The sequence below is a fragment of the Maylandia zebra genome, linkage group LG20 (genome assembly GCF_041146795.1).
Source record: "Maylandia zebra isolate NMK-2024a linkage group LG20, Mzebra_GT3a, whole genome shotgun sequence".
In the NCBI taxonomy this organism is placed as follows: Eukaryota; Metazoa; Chordata; class Actinopteri; order Cichliformes; family Cichlidae; genus Maylandia; species Maylandia zebra.
The window spans coordinates 29,127,913-29,143,253 of record NC_135186.1 but is presented as its reverse complement, the minus strand read 5'-3'; the positions used below and the strand labels follow the sequence as shown (position 1 = coordinate 29,143,253).

At 43.3% G+C, this 15,341-nt stretch overlaps 1 protein-coding gene across 1 annotated transcript; it reads left to right on the top strand.

Moving 5' to 3' along the window:
* Positions 1 to 1,471: 1,471 nt before the first annotated feature.
* On the top strand, positions 1,472 to 15,341 carry si:ch211-197l9.2 (uncharacterized). The gene is made up of 9 exons (XM_004546415.3): positions 1,472 to 2,201; positions 4,349 to 4,573; positions 5,237 to 5,395; positions 10,427 to 10,498; positions 10,588 to 11,697; positions 11,806 to 11,925; positions 13,400 to 13,449; positions 13,562 to 14,726; positions 14,924 to 15,341. Exons 1-9 carry the CDS (start codon positions 1,590 to 1,592, stop codon positions 15,077 to 15,079), a joined length of 3,669 nt encoding a protein of 1,222 aa, XP_004546472.3. The 5' UTR covers positions 1,472 to 1,589; the 3' UTR covers positions 15,080 to 15,341.

Below are 15,341 nucleotides of genomic sequence, written 5' to 3'. Positions count from 1 at the left end.
AAATGTGGCAGAAAAAGAGCCGCTTATGTAGTCAGCTGAAAAGCAGGTGGTTTTGACACTTGACTCAATGGAAGCATTATCAACATTATCTTAAGAGCCATTTCTTTTTTGTGCCTGTTCCGTGACGGGTGTCTTCATGGACATCACCCTGTGCATCTCCACTCATCCACTCCTGTATCCAGAGAGCAAAGGTGTGACTGAGGTGTGGAAGGACGATGGGGGAGGAACCCGACTGTTTGGTTATTATAACAGCTGTTTAATAGCATAATAGCTGCCCGATGAAGATTTAGGTTGTTGTTAGCTGGAAGAGGAAACATCTCATGTCCGTTACAAACCACAAAGACCTGCCTGTGGTCCTTTCAAACACAGCTCCATTATCCACAAGGTGGCAGCTTTACACAAACATCCCTCTTGCTTTATTCATTCTGCTAATTTTTTATTTTATTTTTGCAGACACTGGTCAATATTTCAAAAATAAATTTCAGTTTAAAACTAAATACGTATTAAATTAGAGCAACACTACACAGAGGGGAATTGTGCAAACACCCTTTTAAAGGGGAGGCCTGTAATGTTTGAACTTATTTTCTGTAATATATACAATGGAAGATGAAATGCTAAGCAAGGTTTAAAATAATGAGGTACAAGCAATCCTTGTGAGCCACAAAACTCAGGCTTCATCTGAGCTAAATGCTCTATTTCAGGCATTTTTTTCTACTCCTTGCTCTGTTTTCTTTTTCTTTTCTTTTTTTTTTTATTACAGCAGCACCACCTACTGTTCTAACCCTGTGTATGGCATGCAAGGTGCAGCCAATCAGAAGAAAGCTGGCTGAAAAGCAAATGAGCTGAACTGAATTGATGCGAATAGAGCATCAGTGAGGAGCTGCAAAAAGATCTGGTATATATAAAAAGATTATTATGAGCTAAAACATGCAAATGTAGTTTGTTAGAGGCGGATAAAAAATGTAACTGGGAATTAAGATAATTTATTCATAGTAGTAGTCGGTTAGTTGGGTTAATTGCTTGTCAGATTTCCAGAAGGAGAAAGTGGAAAAAACTGCTTAAGAATCAAAGAGAGACCGGAAAACCGTCAAAATAAAAGCCTCCAAACTGCCTCTCTACATCAGGCGTATGGGATGATAACAGTATGATAGCAATATGAAAACACGAGGTAACAAACACTTAAAATTGTATCTTTTGTATGGAAATTTACAAAATAAACTTAATCATTTATAATCCTAGGCCTACACAACATTTTTAATATCGGATTTGTTTTCAAATTCATGCTGGTTTGTAGCCACAGTTGAATGTTCTGGGAGAGTGTGTGTAGAATAAACATAATATGTACTCTGACCAAGATAAATGGAGAAAAAAAGAAAAAGCAGAGAAAACGACCGGAAGTCCGTTCTAAGCTGCGGTAACGTGACACTGTGACTTCTTCTGTGAGTGCGCTTTGGCAAAGTTTCAGTGCTGAGGATGCAGAGCAGCTAGTCGGGTGTTCAGAGTCTGTGAGCTGTGAATTTTGATATTTTAACACTAGTTTAAAACTGTAATGATCATCTTAGATTTTCTGTTTAAAAGCTAAAGAGAAAATGACGAACAAAGACGGCGATAAGAGCCTGAAGACTGCACTCCGCAGCCAGAAACAAGCCAGGGCGCACCAAGAGAAGAAGGATCCATCCTCCAATGATGGCTCCTATTCAAAGGAGGCACAATTCACGGGTCAGTGCGACCCTGTGAAGGAGGTAAAAACTGCGGGACCGCAGGAAAAGAGAGCAGGGAAAGTGTCATCAGGTGTCAGCTCCGAGTGCCAGAGGAGCCCCGGCGCACAGAGGAAACTCTCCGACGCCAGCAACGCTTCGGAGGATTTGAGCAAAGACTCCGGCTGCCTGTCGGGGAAACTGTCCTCCTCGGACAGCAGCTCGGAAATCTCTGACTGCCCGTCGGACGGTAACAAGCACGACTCTGACTTAAGCTGGATAGACGGCAAAGCTTACGTGACCCCGGATAGCGAGGGCGCAGGCGACGGCAAACCGTGCGCAAAAGCGGCGAGAGATATCTGCGTTCTCCAGGCGGAGGCTGCCGCAGGGGGCTTTAGTTTGTTCAACTCCTCGGGGGCGTTTATGAATCTTATGATGGGGGAAACAACCGAAGACCTCGTCAGGGAATTGGAAGATCTGAGATCAGAGAACGAGTATTTGAAAGTAAGTTTGATCTAATTTGATTAATTAAATTAGCTTAATGCAATTAGCGAATTCAATTTGGTTTTCACGAAATGCAGCATCTACCTTTCTGTATAAACTCCGTGCATGTAGGTTTTGCTTGTTTATGAGAGCCTGTGAGTTTCTGTGGGAGGACCCTCAGCTCAACACCAGAGCCGATTTTCTGCAAATGTTTAGATCAGGCCAGTCTTCTTTAGTGAGCGCAGAGCAAGTGGCTCTAATACAAGAGTCAAAAGTCACTACTGACCTAAATAAATTATGGAACAAACCCACACTTACTCAGATTTTTACAGTAGCTGAGTAACTGCTGACTGAGCTGGTGATTAGATGAGTAACTCCTGACTGCAAGGGCATTTTATTGGTCCAACTGAGGAAATTACTCTGTAACTTGATGCAGCAGATCACCAGTTTGCAGGAATATATCTGGAAACTGGGGTTTGATTATAAATTGGTGGTTGCAGAGTTTTGTTAGTGGAGTACTGCTGAGCAAGTCCATCTACAAGCCCAATGGCAATGTCCGTTTTCCACTTTCACCTTTAAAGGGATGATCCACTTATTCAGAGCTGTACCTTGATAAAAAAAAAAAAAAAAAAGGTCATAATCGAAGCTGCTGATGTCCAGATATTCAGACTTTCTGAGTGTGAGTCAAGCTTTCTGAGAAAACGTTTCATGACTTAGAATATGCTGGAAACAACATGTACAAAAAATAGCCCCAAATCCCTCTTTCTGCCCTAGATGCTCACTTCTGTGACATAACTTCACCTTGTAAGTGCAGATTCAAACTGTGGTCATTAAAGTGATCAGACACTTTGAAGGGTACGTACAAAGCACAAAATGGCCATTTAGGCATCAAACTGGAAAATATAACAATTAGAGCTTAAGTCATAAATCAGTTAGTTAGGCTAATATTAGCCAATATGTTTTTTAATGAATATGTGTACAAAAATATTTTTTAAGTAATTTATACATGGCATTAACCCGTAGTTTGTCCAGTAGATAGGATCTTATTGTTTATAACACTCGAAGCATTGCTTGCAGCACATGTAGCAGAGTAGCATCCCAGCTGAGTAAAGAGTGAATCCATGTTTCACTTAGTTGTTTTCAGTCTCTAATGCCACCATAACACCTGGATTTAAGTTAACGGGGAAAATGGGAAAATATAACTTTCTGATATTCACAGTGTTGTGCAAAAGTCTGGAGCCTCATTTATTTATATTTTGCCTCTAAGTAGCCAGACATTCATGTAACGTTTTTCTTTGGACATTGGCTGCTTTTCTCTCTCAATTGTAGTCCAGTTCTTGTACCTGAGCATTTTCAGAGGATTTTTTTTAATTAATTAATTAATTTTTGTATGTTAACCCACAGAACACAAACCTATGAATCGATCTAGCAAGAAAAACATGCCTAACTCAAGAGATGAAACAGTATTGTGTCTACAGACCACATAGCAAAGAACCTGTTTTAAACTGTATATTTAGGCACTTTGTTACTAGCACCCTGTCACTCAAGCACATCATTTGTTCCGCATAATTTAGCTGATTCTATGAAAAATCTGTGCTAAAGATGAAACAGTTTGGCAGACATAAAATAGTATTTTTCCACTAACGAGGTGATTTCCAAACAACTAAAACTTGGCTTATCTCAGCATGGTGTACTGTAGGAGGGATGGGATGAGGGAAGGGTTAAGGAAGGAAGGAATACTCAAGGGAGAAAGATGAAGCAAGAGAAGAGGGAGGAAGGAAAAAGTAAGAAAGGAAGGAAGAAAAGAGTGGAAAGGAGGGAAGGAAGGAACAAGTGATGGAAGAGGGAAGGATGGAATAGATAAGAAAGGAAAAATCAACAAAGGAAGAAAGGAGGGAAGGAATGATAGAAGGAAGAAGGACAGGAAGGAAAAAAAAAAAAAGGGCACCACAAACAGGACAAGGAAAGAAAAAAGGGTAAGGAAAGAAAGCAGAATCAAAAGACAAGGAACAAAGGGAGTTAGGAAGGATGGAGGGAAGAGAAGAATTTGGAGGAAGGGGCCAAGGAAGAAGGAAAGGACTGGATGAAATAAGAAGGGAAAAGGGGAAGAAAGAAAGGAGAAAATGCCTTGACTCATGGTTTAATTATTTCTGTGTCGTCTGTCCCAGGACGAGGTGGAGGAGCTGCGCTGTGAGATGCTGGAAATGCGCGACATGTTCCAGGAGGAGGAGATTTACCAGCTGCAGGAGCTGCGGCTGCAGCTGGAGCAGGCCAACAAGACGTGTCGCATCCTGCAGTACCGCCTCCGCAAGGCCGAGCGCCGCAGCATCCGAGTGGCTCAGACCGGACAGGTGGACGGGGAGCTGGTCCGGAGCCTGGAGCACGACATCAAGGTCAGAAAGTCGGGTGGTCTTTTTGCACAAACTCTCACTACCAACAGACTGTAATTAAGCTCCTTCTCTGAAAACTGACTCACCTAAAACATCAAAGTGAACTTTTACTGCAGAACCACAAACCTACTTTCATCACGGCGCGCTAAACGCTGATCGTGTTGTTCATACAGGCTTTAACCCTGAGTCATGGCTGTAAAGTACTCCCTGCTGTTCATCTGCACCACAAGAATGTCATTAGACTGAAAAGTTTTCATCATGCATCCTGTTTATATTTCTGTAGCATAATTACTGCGTGTGGTCGGCTGTTCTGCGTGAGGACTGAACGATAAAAGCAGAGTGATCGTAAGCAGAATCACCGTCGTTGAACTGAGGCAACCAGATTCTGTTTCTGTCAACCAGGCCAATGTGTGTGTGTGCGCACTATTGGATTCCTTACAGCCTCACCCTCCTTCGCCCCCTCCATCGACTCATGGCTCAGTTCCCGTCACAAGAATTTTCTTGTAAAAGTTTCTCGGCTTTAACCAAATCAACTGCTCTAAAGACTCACTCACTCAGAAAATAACACTCACGAGAAAACAAATAAACAGACAATCAAAAAAAAAAAAAAAAAACTTCATTCGCAGCACTTTTACTGTCTTAACCTACTTTGTGCTTCACCTGCAGGTTGCAAAGAGCGTGTCACTCCGCCTGTACAACGAGCTAGAGGCGGTGCAGAAGAAGAACTCCCACTTGGAGTGGGAAAACAAGGTGCTGCGTGAAAAGACTCAGGAACTGGAAGTGGCCAAGCAGGTCTTACAGACTGAGCTGGATAAAACCAGAGAGGTGAGCATTTTACATCAAAGACCCTTTGGTAAAAAAAATATTAAATTTAATAAAGAATGTTTGAAGGAGACCTCAAAAGACAAAGGTCCTGCAGTTTTTTTAGAGACTGTCACCTTGGAAAAGTCCTGACCTGGACAATGTCTGTGTAAGTGTTCGAAACAGCTAGCACCACTTTTTACTCACCCTTTGAGATCTTCTTTTAACAGTCATATGATGCCAAATATTTGGAAAGCATTCATAAGTGTTCCTGGTCCCCTAAACCTTCAGGCCACAGAGGTTTTAGACCAGTCACTCTTACATGGTCATGAAATGACATCTGGTGAAGAGCCATGTAGCATTACAGCGTCTTACAGACCCCCCTGCACTTTGTCTACCAACTCTCTAGGGGGTTAGAAGACATACTTATTACATACTCTTCTAGGAAAACCAAAGACTGAAGCAGAATTTTTATTTATTTATTGACTTTTCGTCTGTGTTTGACAGCAGAAAAACTGCTGGAAGCAGAATTTTCCCTTCTGTCTTGTTTGGGTTTTTTGGATTGTTGATTTTCTTGGCAGCAGAACACTGCAGGTCAGAGTAGGAACTTTACTTTCAGAGAAAATGAGCAGACCACGAGCTTCCCTCAGGGTTGGGGGGGGGGGAGAGACTCCTTTACACAATTTGTTGGTTTAAAAATATTTCCAAGAGACAAAAGCTCTGGTAGAAAGGCTGTAACAACAACCAATAAACTGCTGGGAACTGAAATGCTGAGTCTGCCTTATTGTACATGACGAGAGCCTTCCACTTACCTCCTCTTTTAAACTATTGATATCTGCAGGGTGATATTGCCCTCCTCTGTTCACAGGAAATAGCTCTAAAGGGTTTTATTCCTGAATGCATTACATTTCTAAATATTGGCAACACATTGGATGCCCTTTTTGACTGACAAAAACATCCTAAGGTGCAGTGAAAGTGTCTGTGTGCATGAAAATGTCACGTGATTTCCGCTACAATCCAGTTTCCCTACGTGGACAAATAAATATATCAATCTAGAGGGAGGAGCTTAGCCATTCAGGCCTCAGAGTAGATCTGCACCAAAAGGAGCCAGCTGAGGTGGTTTGGACCTCCAACCAGGGCTCACTGGTGAGGTGGTACTGAAAGAAGGCCTCAGGGTAGACGAAGGATCAGGCTGCAGACATTACATCTCTCGGCTGGGTTGGGAACACCTTGGTGTCCCCCAGGAAGCCGTAGAGGAGGTGGATGGGAGAAGGAGATCATCTTAGACTGCTGCAACTGCAACCGGATGTTTGAGGTTCACGGTGCAGAATTTGATGATAGAAGGCACGCTGATTAAGTTTAACATGATGATTATCTTATTCTGGGCCTCTCAGTTCTTACTCTGTCTCTATCTGCTCCTCCCCTTATAAAACAACTTTCTTCTGATTGGCTAACCTTCTGTTTTTGAGGGGCAGCCAATCAGAAGAAAGTTGTTTTGTGGGGCTGGGACCATATTAAGGATATCCATTCTGAGTGACATCATACAGAGCTAAAAATAAAAAGAGACCTCTTGAAACCAAATGCTTGGTTTCATACTGTTACACTGTAACAGCATGTATGACAGAAAAAAGAAAGGAAAACTAGATCCTCTTTAAAAGCTTTGAATTTTCACACTAGATCCTTAATTCATGGATGGTGTGGAGGGAATTTTAAGCCTTAGGTGGCGTACATAGTAACAAACAGCTCTTGTTTATGGTCTCATTACTGACCTTGGGACAGACTTGACTGTTAACTAAATTATTATGACCTGGAGCTGAAAATGAGATTGAAACGAGTGCACAGATCTGTCAATCAGACATGACAAATCTAATCGAATTGATTAAATTAAAAAAGAAACTTCTTTAAAATCTCTCAAGAGCTGCTGATAATTGCAAAAGGGGGTTCTTCATACACCTCAATGCGTGTCTTTAAGGGATGTGTGTATTTAGGTCAACCTTGAGAGAAACATAAACTTTCATCGCTCGGGTCAGGCATCCTCCTTTCCATTACCCTGCACAGCTGCACCCATCCAGACAGCTGTCCCCCTCATCCCTCTGTCACCCTGATGTCAGGTGACACACGATCCCAGTGCAGATCACTTATATGAGCGGAGGGCTCGGCCGGCAGCTGCCTGGTGCCGGGGATGGGCGAAGCAGCCTGGTATGCTGAACTCCAGGCACAGCTGACATCGTCGGCTGACAGGGCAGAAAAAAAAGTAGAGAGATTACAAAAATAGACTCACTTTCTTTTTCTTACTGCTCTTATTAAGCTTGGATAAATCTGGATGAGTGTGTATTAGGGCATCAAGAAAGGAGGGTGTTGGTTGGTGCACAGACATACTGACCTACAGCCATCACTCAGCACGCTTTGATCAAACTTCAGCCTCCACACCCCATCCACCTTTTCTTCTGCCTCCTTTGAGCACCAGTGTGCACTCCAGTGACACGTGTGCGGTTTAATCCAGGATTCGGTGCTTTGGCACGAGCTCAGTCTGCTCCACTCATCTGAGACAGCTGCTAGTCCCTTTGATCCCAACAGGGAAATCCACTTAGATTACCTAATCTAACCAGCAAAAAAACACAGCATGGATATATTGTGAAGGAGGGTGAGTATGCCAGAAATTCACTCTGCTGCCCGATGTTTTTGAGGCTGTTTGAGTTAAACGTAAATGTGTAGCTGCACAAGCTGAGCATAGACTTGTAGTAAGAGGACAAAAGCTGAAACAAAGACAATAATTTTACAGTTAAAGAAATATTACCATTTAATTCCATCTTTACTTATTAGGAACGACAAATTTCCGGTCACAGTAACCCAAATCTATTGAGCCTCCATGCCCACCGGCCTTGAATTCAAAAAGTGTAACTCCCTCTCTGTGTTTGCTCCTTCTAGCCTGACTATTATTAACACAGTGAAATCCTGTCGAGTGTTTAAGAGGAAGACAATGCTGCCTGACAGAAGTTTACATTCCTGACATACTCAGACCTACAAACTGACTCAAGTAGAGACGGGAAGAACTCGGAGGAGAGAAAATGTCACATTTAGCGCCTTTTAGGCATCTCTGAGAAGTAGTGCAAGAGCATGATGAATACTTACTTAAAGGATTAGCTAAACATTTTGGGAAATATGCTTATTTGCTTTCTTGCCGAGAAGATTAGCACGACTTTCATGCCTGCAGAGGTTTGTAAATCCTTCTACAAGCATTTTTAAAGCTTATTAATTAGCATTTTATAACTAATTTGTTTAATTTACACAGAAAATAACAGAAGAATGAACTTGTTGTGGTTAGCAAGTCTCCAGGAAGTCGTGGTGTCCAGCTCATAAACTGATGTTACACAAACATCATGTAAATTTAGAATCTATAAACATGCTATACCCTCTCACTGAACAAATTTTAGTGTGTTATTAATTTTCTTATGTAATCATCAGAAACAAATGTTGAACTATTCCTTTACCTGCCTTTATATTTTTAAATTAAACTTCAGATTTGTCTTTTCCTTGTTTTCAGTGATGTAAAGAGCAAGAAACTAAGTACAGCCTTACTGGTTCTATAGGAATTAAGAGGGACAGTAGGAGCCAGGTGCTATTAATCAAATGTAAGTGATTGATTGATGATCAGCACGCTATAAAAGCAGAGGTTTTGATAGTTTGCTGTTCTGGACCTTACAGGTATGTTAACAAAATGCCAAAGTATTGTAGGCAAATTTCTGCCAATTTGCCGTGCAGTTGGAGGGAATTTGTTGGGACAACCAAGGTCAGACTGAGCAACGCTCATGAAACTACAAAAAACCTAGAAGCTACAGACTCTACGGGCCTCAGTTGGTATGTCAAGTTCAAGTTTGTAACAGTAAAATCAGAAAAAGGCTGAACAAGTACCGAGAGTTGCTGGGAAAAATCACCTTCTTTGTAAAAATGACACAGCAGCATGGCTTAAACTTCTGGAACAATGTGCTTTGGACAAATGAGACCAGTTTGGAGATGTTTGGTCATAATTCACAGCCAAACACAGCAGATCAGCACAAACACCTCATACCAGCTGTCAGCACAGTGGTGAGGAGCGATGACGTGAACTTGTTCTGCAGTCACTAGATCTGTGCACCGTCGACCACGAACTCCTCAAACATGAGGCCACCTGTCCGACAGCTAAAACACAGAAGCACATCTACAACACACTGACTGAAGAAAAGAATCAAGGTTACGATGGCCGAGTCAGAGTCCAGACCTCAACATGACTGAAATGCTGTTGAATGTTAACGGAGCAAAAGTGAATCCCCGCAAACCTCAAAGAACTGAAGCGACTTTGTAAAGAAGAGGGGGCCAAAAATCATGTGAGAGACATGTGAAACACCGTTACACTGTTACTTCAAGTTACTGAATGAAGTTATTGCAACCCCCACTGACCTGCTGTTCAAATCAGTCAATGAGAGGAAAGTTGGCCTGCGTTCTTTCTCATGTCCAGCAGGAGGTGACTCCCCTGGTTTTAATAAAAATAATAATAATTTTGTGTAGAAATATCTAAAAAAAATTAAAAAAGATTCTTTGGATAACTTTCTTGATGAGTTTATGGTTTTAGTCTGTAGTTCTGTAGCCAAGTTCTTATTTAATACAGTTAGATGAATTATAAATCAGGCAAAGCTACTGTTGGAGTCAAAGGACAAAAATATGGAGCTGGAAATGTTCATCATCAATGTAATGTAGAAAAAGTTTTTTTCTTTAATATGTTTATTAAATTTCACACAGTTGTGGTTAAAACCAAAAACCAAAAGAAAGAAAGAAACATAAACACAAAGACGTCTCGATGCATTCTTAATCATCAAGGTAAGGACATTTAGTTTTGCAGACTGAAGAAGTCACTTGGATGAAGGACGAAACATTTCTCCCACTAAACAGCTACGTCCAGATGAACAGAATCGACTTTTTGGGATAAATACAAAGAAGTTCGCTCCAGAAAATCTTAACCTAGTAAACTATCACTGTTTGTCTTGTGTGTGTGATCAAACTCTTATTTTTATTTCTTAGAGCTCTTTGAAGAAGAAAAGCATCAGATCGACGGCCAGCAGGGCAGAGAAGAGGCTCTCTCAGCAGATTGAGGTTTGTATATTTGTTTCTAAACATGGCTGCATCCGTGAGTTATTTCATGTCATCATGACTGTCGTCACTGCTGTTTGATTTGCCAAAAGGATGACAGCGCCGATCTCAAGTGCCAACTCCACTTTGCCAAAGAGGAATTAGCTCTCATGTGCAAGAAGCTCACCAAATTGGTATCAGAGAGTGAGGTGATGCGCGAGGAGCTGGCCAAATACCGCTCAGCCTACGGTGACGTGGACGCCGCCCAATCACCTGAAGGCAAGCAAAGCTACGCCCACGCCAGGGAGGCGGAGGTCAAAGTTCATCTTAAACTGGTGGAAGAGGAGGCCACACTTCTGAGCCGGCGCATCGTTGAATTGGAGGTGGAGAACCGTGGTCTGCGAGCAGAAATGAGCGACCTCAGGGAGAAAATTGGAGGTGGAGGAGGAGGAGGAGGAGGGGAAGAGCCAGATGAAGAGAATCGGGATGTTTCGGAGGGAAATATGACAGCGAGTGTTGCGATGAAGGACACAGATGGAAAGGAGAAAAGCATAAAAATGGGACCCGTGATGTACGAGCTGGGTCAGGATGAAGGGTCAGAGAAAAGAAAAGGCGATGAGGAGACTGAAAGGATGATCACTCGAGAGGGTCCTGTGGGAGGCGAGTGGGATCCCTCAGACAGTCAAGAGAGTGATGACAACAAAAAACTCCAAGAGATGACTTTGAAGGACTACGAAGCTCTGCTTGCTCTCAGAGACCATGCCTGCATTTTGAGTTCAGCCATACAGCTCCTGATTACATCACCCAAAAATGGCCACAGCTCGTCTCCCTCGCGCACGTTCGCCTCGCCAATAGACTGTAACGGAAAGGCACAGAAGATTTCTCTGAATGAGGCTTTGGAACTTTTAGAGGCGATGCTGTTGGCTTTCATCGGGCGGGTGGAGATGCTTCTAACAGCCAAAGATACACAGTTAAACTCAGTTAAGAAGGTCTGGGACTCCTACAGTTTCCCTTTCCTCTGTGGAAATCCTGACGTGGAGTCAGAGAGTAAGCAGGAGTGTGGAGAGCCGAAGAAGACAGAAAAACAAACGAGGAAAGCACCTTCTGTTCAATGGGGCCTCGGTGAGAAGTGCAGGGATCCAAGAACGCAGCTTTCATTGCAGATTCTTTGGATCCTCCATCAGTGGTGTCAAGTCAAAGGACCTGACATAGAAGGAAAACAGGTACAGTGAAAGATGGCATAAATAAACTCTGCTCATGCTCATTATGACACTTAAAAAAAACACGCAAAGCTGTCGAATATTCAAATATATTTGGGCTTTTTTATTCAGGATAGAGAGAAAGCAATGTCAGTGCTGAAAGGATTGTTGCAAGACCTCGCTGCAGAGCTTCAGGATGAGCGGATTGAATGTGACAGTAAGGCCAAGGCCACGCCGGGCAAGCCAGCTGAGGTAAGGATGGTGTTTACGCCTCAGGCATGTGTGCCCCGCTGTGTGTGAGGCTGTGTGTGAGGTTGCGTGATACAGCGGGAAGTCCTGCCGATGATCTGTCTCCCTGGCCTTGTGTCCGCCTGACAGTCGGTTCAGCGGGCATCATGAAAACACTCATGCCAGAGTATTTAGGCTAATCTTTTGAAGGGGGCTGCAGCCAAACAGGACAGGCATTTTCAAACATGCAGCATGAAAACGCTCAAACGATTCTCTGCAGTCCTTCAAGTTCTCCTGAATGATCATTTCCATCTCCTTTGTTATTCAATAAAGAAAAGCAGTTTCGATGCACAGCATGATTTAGGATCAGATTTATTATTTCAACAGTTTTTTTCCTTCTTAACCCACTGACTGGACTGTAATCCCTATTTTACTCTTAACTCTTTTACTTAACATTTAGTTTGAAGTGATGAAAAAAATAAAGACTCTACAGGCTCTCCAGCAGCTTTATTAGGCTTTATTGAAGACTTATTGGAGCCTATATGTCTCTGGGGTTATCTCTGTTATGAGTTTACAATGCTTTGTCCAGATAACGAACAGCAAATTCAAATGTTTCTGAAGGTTTGGTTAGTTAATAACACAGACGTGCCAAAATACCAAACAACTATAGATGCGTGATATTAATTATTAAACCCTAACGTAATTGTTAGTGTTAAATTATCAAGAGCAAATAAGGGGAAGCGACGGAAACATTATTGATTTTGCAGACAACGGGCTTTAAAACGACAGTTCACCCAAAAGAGACAGCTTAGATTTTTTTGTGTCAGCTGCCCAGTTTTGGAGCACTGACGCTCACATCGCGGCAAAACAAAGCATCAACACTTCTTTGCAGAAATCATGGCCTGGTTTCTCATAAATATCCAGGACCCTTGTGAGCAGTGGTTTTTAGATGTTATATAATTTTATATTATTTCCCCCTAAAATAAGGTTTAAAAAGCTTTTTTTTTCTTGCAAGTTTCACTCTTACACCACATTCAATTAGATGACAATATAGCTTTAATAATGAGAGTGGCCACATGATCAACACCAACCACAAAAGTAAAGTTAAGTTCACCTTACATCCGGTTAGCCATGCAAGCATCAATAGAACAGTAGAATCTGACTGACAGCACAAGGTTAAAACTGTGTAAACCTCAACTGTGCAAGCATCTGTGAAACAACATGATTGGTTCTTTTGTCTCCCAGTGGTGATTGGCTATTTTGTAGAAGGATCAGGACCACTGCAACTTTCACCATTTCACATTTCTGTCTCTTTTAATCATCGTGTCAGATGCTCTGTTTGTTCTGTACAGTGACGCAGTGGCGGATGAACACACTAAAGAGAAATAGTCCCTACATAAAATTGCTTACAACAAGTTTGTGCATTTTTTTCTTGGGTTTTAGTTTCTGAAGTATCTGACGTAATGTTTGGTGACATTTTCTTTCTCTCTTGGCTCAGCGTCGTGTTGGGGGTGTTTTTCAATGTGGTCGACACCGTGAAGCTGACAGGTCTGTGTTGTTCCACAAACTGTCATATGTTTTTCATAAGTTCACTGAAGTTGTAACTCATACATCACCTGGTGTCTTTGTGGTTTTTTTACAAAAAAATCTGAACCTGCAGCTCGACAGGAAAAAGACTCAGACGGCAGTTTCCTCCGTGCAGCTCTCAGAGGAAGAACTGGTGCTATCTGAGCCAAGAGGCTGCCCAGCTTGACCGAGAGGACCCAGTTAAGACGTGGGACCATCTAATCATGCCGCTTAGCTTCCCTGATCTTGACTTTGAGCAGATGTCCTTGGACAGAAGCCATACTGCTCCAGAGAAGTCTACCGTCCGCATCTACTACAGCCCCCCGTCAGCCCGCAGAGTCCAGCTGGCTCAGCTGAAGCAAAGCCCAGACAGAGGATCCGTGGACACGCCCTCTCCCTGGTGCACGCCGCCAACCTCCTTCTCACAGCTCTGTCTGGGCTCATCTGCCAATCTGAGCGATGACATGAAGGAAATGACAGCCGGCTGGAGGCAGAAGCGTCAAGACAGCTCACAGGAAAAGAGAGAAAGATTAGCAGGCCGGGGATGGGTGGATGTGTCCTGCTCCGGTACTCAGACCCATATGAAACCACAGATGGTGAGTGTTGGTCAGCAGACAGATGCGACTCAAGGGTTGAGCACCACGAGAAGCAGTCCTTCTCGGGCCCTGAACTCCCCTCTGGTCTCTGCCCGCTCTCACCACATCTCTGCCTCACTGGAGGGCATAACAGGCCGAGGGGAGAGGTCCAGACACTCCACCTCCTCACCTAAACTGTACCGAAGACAGTCTCTCCCCTCTCCCTCCAATCTGAGCTCCCCCTCCTCTGCATCTACCTCTAGAGATGGATCTCTGTGGAACCTGGCACATCAAAATCAGTCCGGCCTCGCGTGGACTCGACAAACCAGCTCCCGAGCAGGTGCTGGGCAGAGCCACGGCTCCCTGAGCAACGCCAAGCTGCCCGCCAAGTCCACCGGAGCCAACCGGTACGGCTTGGTGACAGAGTTCCTGCGTAGGGTGAGCGGGCGGGCAGACAAACCAGTGCCGGGGTCAGGGCAGAAAGCTAAAAGTAGCACGAGGAACCTGGAACGCGTTCCAACGAGGCCTCCCGCCGCCCCGCTCAACAGGAACGACAGCGTGACCAGGATCGTTAACCAGAGGTTCATGAAGCAGAGAGAGGAGGCCACCAAAGTCCAGAAGGAGGAGAAGGGAAGCAGCCTGAACCAGGGTGTCAAAAATGGCCTGAGCACCGTCACAGCAGAGGTGAGTGGAAATTATACAAATTATATTATATAAATACAGACAGGGCTCCCACCAGTTCCTCATACATTCATCTCATTATACAAAACACAGACCATGCTTGATATTAGCATCCTCTGCCCCATCATAACAACATATTAATGACAGAATATAAGACCAGCAGGTCCAAGTCAATACGTTTCTTCTCTCCGTTTGACCAGGAGAGGAGCTACGAGTGTAGCTCCAGCAGCACGCTCACCTTCTGCTTCGCCCGTCCGTCTCGCTCCACGCAGAAACAAACATCAAACCCGACCAAACTCCAAAGGCACAGGTACTCGCCTCCGGTCAGAGCAGCTGCAGACTCCACCTGCAGCTGAACATGATGGGAAACGGCAGCTTTCACACTGACACCACAGACAAATTTAGTTTGTAGGCTCGAAAATGTAAATTCAGCTTTTCGTGGGATGTTTAGGAGAGCTTTGAGAAAACTCATAGAGCTTTTGGTGCAATTAAAGTCACTCATCTTCTTTCACAGATGGGCTTAACCCTTAATTCACTTGCTTATAATTAATTTTGTAATATCTTTACTGTATTTTGTAGATAATAACTTTATGTTATATTCAATAAATAACAAGTTGA

Coding starts and splice junctions, on each gene's coding strand:
- si:ch211-197l9.2 (XM_004546415.3), top strand. CDS start 1,590: ATGACGAACAAAGACGGCGATAAGAGCCTGAAGACTGCACTCCGCAGC. Junction 5,396..10,426: donor AGCTGGATAAAACCAGAGAG/GTGAGCATTTTA, acceptor TTTATTTCTTAG/AGCTCTTTGAAGAAGAAAAG. Junction 11,926..13,399: donor CGCCGGGCAAGCCAGCTGAG/GTAAGGATGGTG, acceptor CTCTTGGCTCAG/CGTCGTGTTGGGGGTGTTTT.